Source organism: Pectinophora gossypiella, unplaced genomic scaffold, assembly GCF_024362695.1.
Source record: "Pectinophora gossypiella unplaced genomic scaffold, ilPecGoss1.1 Pgos_44, whole genome shotgun sequence".
Lineage (NCBI taxonomy): Eukaryota > Metazoa > Arthropoda > Insecta > Lepidoptera > Gelechiidae > Pectinophora > Pectinophora gossypiella.
Window position 1 is genome coordinate 172,416 of NW_026063254.1, and position 2,910 is coordinate 175,325.

The following is a 2,910-nucleotide window of genomic DNA, read 5'->3' on the forward strand; positions in this document are numbered from 1 at the left end:
ATTTGCATTTTGACCGCCGCATGATGCGCCCCATCCAGTATTAGATGCATCACTAAAGACTTCTAGAGAGAAAATGTTTTTTCGAATAGGACAGAATGACGATGATATATTGTCTCTCCACCATATTAAATCATTTTTTAGAATATTTTTAAGTATCATTGACCTACTATAGTCGTCTGAATAATTTAAAGCTAAAAACTTTTCGCGTTCAAACAGTTTGGTGTACACCCAACCGTAACTAACAGCTGGGCATGCAGAGGTCAAAAGGCCTATGAATTCTGCGAAGAATCTAATAGAACACATATTTTTACGCATAAGCTCCGTTGCTTTATTTCTAATGCGTTGTTTCTTTTCCACAGGTAAAGTAATAATCATGTCCGTAGTATTTAGAATAAAACCTAAGAATTTGCATATCTTATTTGGTATCATAACGCTTTTTTTAACGTTTATAACAAATCCTAAAGATTCCAAAATATGTATTGTATTGTTTACGTTTAATAAACATTCGTCATAAGATTTGCCTATACATAAAAAGTCATCTAAGTATGTTACTGATAGCAGTCCAGAGGCACGTAAATATTGTAGAACAGGTTTTAATAATTTCGTGAAGACAAAAGGTGCAGTACACAAGCCAAATGGAAGAACGTTAAACTGATATAGTTGTGATCGCCACTGAAAACGCAGCATTTTTCTGTCATTTTCATCTACAGATATTAAAAAATAAGCATCCTGAAGATCTATTGTAGACATGAAATAGTTTTTGTTTAGTAGTTTTATAGCTGTTCGATAGTCCTCCATTTTAAAATGTTGAACTTGAATGAATTTATTTAGTTTCTTTAAATTTAATATAAACCTATGTTTTCCATTCGGCTTAGGTACTGTAAAAATAGGTGATATAAATTGTCCTTCACATGGAGTACAAGGCGAAATGAAATCTGAGTCTAATAGTTCTGTGATGCTTTCATCAATAATTTTGGCTTGAGAATTGGAACTACAGATGTTATTTTGTTCTTGAATGTGTTGCATGGGCTTATCTTGGAAGGGTATTTTATACCCTTTCACCCATGACAAAATTATAGGATCTTCTGTAAGTTCACTCCATTTGTCGTAAAAGTATTTTAATCGACCAGCTATAGGTACCTGTGGTAGGATTTCTACTGGCGTCCCCTCGCCTGCTGGCGCGTGTGTGCGGTGTTGGTGCGGCGACCCCGCGCCGAGTCCTGGCGGCGATCCCGCGGCGGCCGGCGTGCTGCGGGGTTCGTCCGCGGCTCTGCCGCTGCTGCACGCGACGCCCCCCTCGAGTTTAAAGCTCCCCTCTGCACTTGTGGAGCTGGAGGCGCCTTGTATGGAGTTCGTGGCGCCTGTTTCAATTCCGATCCAGTCCTGGTAATGGCTTTCGATGATTTGATATGTTCTGACAAATCAGATCCAAAAAGTTGTTCATCTATCTTAGTATTTTTCACCGTATCTCTGATATTTTTATTGAGAATATTTAGCGCAGCGTACCTGCGAGCTTGTGATTCTCTGTAATGACTGTCGCAAATAAGTCTTCCAGCGTCACTCAAAGTCTTTATTATATCCTGAGGAACCGTACTTTTAGATGCAAGGGCCCAATTTAAGACTTGTCCAATTGCAGCGAGACTACTAGCTAGTTGGTTTTGTTTACCTTGGTTGTACAAATCTTTTTTTACATTTATGTCCGGAAGAGCCGCTTTTATTTCTAAATTGAGTTTTGGTGCTCTTAGATTTGGACAATTCTCTGGTGGTAAGTAACGTTTCAACAGTTCGGATTGGTTATCTTTAGACAGGCCATTAACAAGAATATGCGTCCATCTAGGAGCAATGTCCTTATGCAAATTATCTCCGAAACTTTTTTGATTCACAAGGTCTTCACCAAGGAGTTGTAGAACTTCAGGTTCTAACGGCGCCTCTGTAGCATCATCCTGTACATCTGCGCTCGCCGCCGGCGCCGCCGGTTTGCTTGGATCATCGGTGTCGGCTGGCTCAGTTGTCTCGAGCTGAGTAGGCGAGCACTCGTTATTGTCAATAGTAATAACCTCGTCATAGAGGGTTTCTTCTAGATGGTCTCCACCTACAAAATGAGATGGGTATTTAAAATACCAGTCTAAGTAAGAAGGTAGGTATATTAACGACCAACACGATTTACAGTATTCTAAGCACTAATATTTCTTATAAAATCCCTCGACACAGTTTACGTGGAGTGTGTTCCTCAACACTATAAAAGTGGAGCATAATAAATATATTGATCCTCTACACGGTTTACGTGGAGTAAAAAATGCCTCAACACTATAAAAGTGGAGTAAAATAAGATATAAATCCTCTACACGGTAAACGTGGAGTAAAAACGTGCCTCGACACTTTGAAAGTGGAGTTGGGAACTGTTATCACGATTTACGTGAAGTCCCTATTATATATACTATACACCCTCTGTGTACCCCTTAGGGGATACAGGCGTGGTGCTATGTTATATTTGTGTTGTAATATTATATTTTTATTATAAAGAAAAAAATAGGGTAGTGTCATATAGAATAACAATATTTGAACGTAGGTACGCATACAAATAAATAAACTATTTACCTGTATAATCTGGCCGTGAATCTTCCGACGACACAGATAATGACCGTTGTCTTTGTCTTTTCTTAATTTTACGCTCCAACCTCCTCATTTTTCGCAAAATGCCATCATAATCACTATCCCTCAATGCCGATCGCTTCCTTTTTCCCATTATTGTATGTCGGTAATTGCTAACGAAAAATAATTTCTCAACAAAACGTAGAACGTGTGACTTGGATAACACAAAAACACGTAATGAGGTCATCGTGCGGGTGCATTACCGATGCAGTGTTGGAGGGAGAAAGGAAATAGGTTTTGTTTTTTTGTGATATTAGG

General features: G+C 38.9%; 1 protein-coding gene across 1 annotated transcript; it reads right to left on the minus strand.

The window, feature by feature from the left end:
• Window positions 1-1,199: 1,199 nt before the first annotated feature.
• Window positions 1,200-2,686, minus strand: LOC126381304 (uncharacterized; the record flags this gene model as incomplete). The annotated part of the gene is made up of 2 exons (XM_050030803.1): window positions 2,599-2,686; window positions 1,200-2,092 (listed from the first exon to the last, which is right to left on the minus strand). Coding segments are annotated over exons 1-2 (981 nt in total), but the record flags the coding sequence as incomplete, so codon positions are not given.
• Window positions 2,687-2,910: the final 224 nt, after the last annotated feature.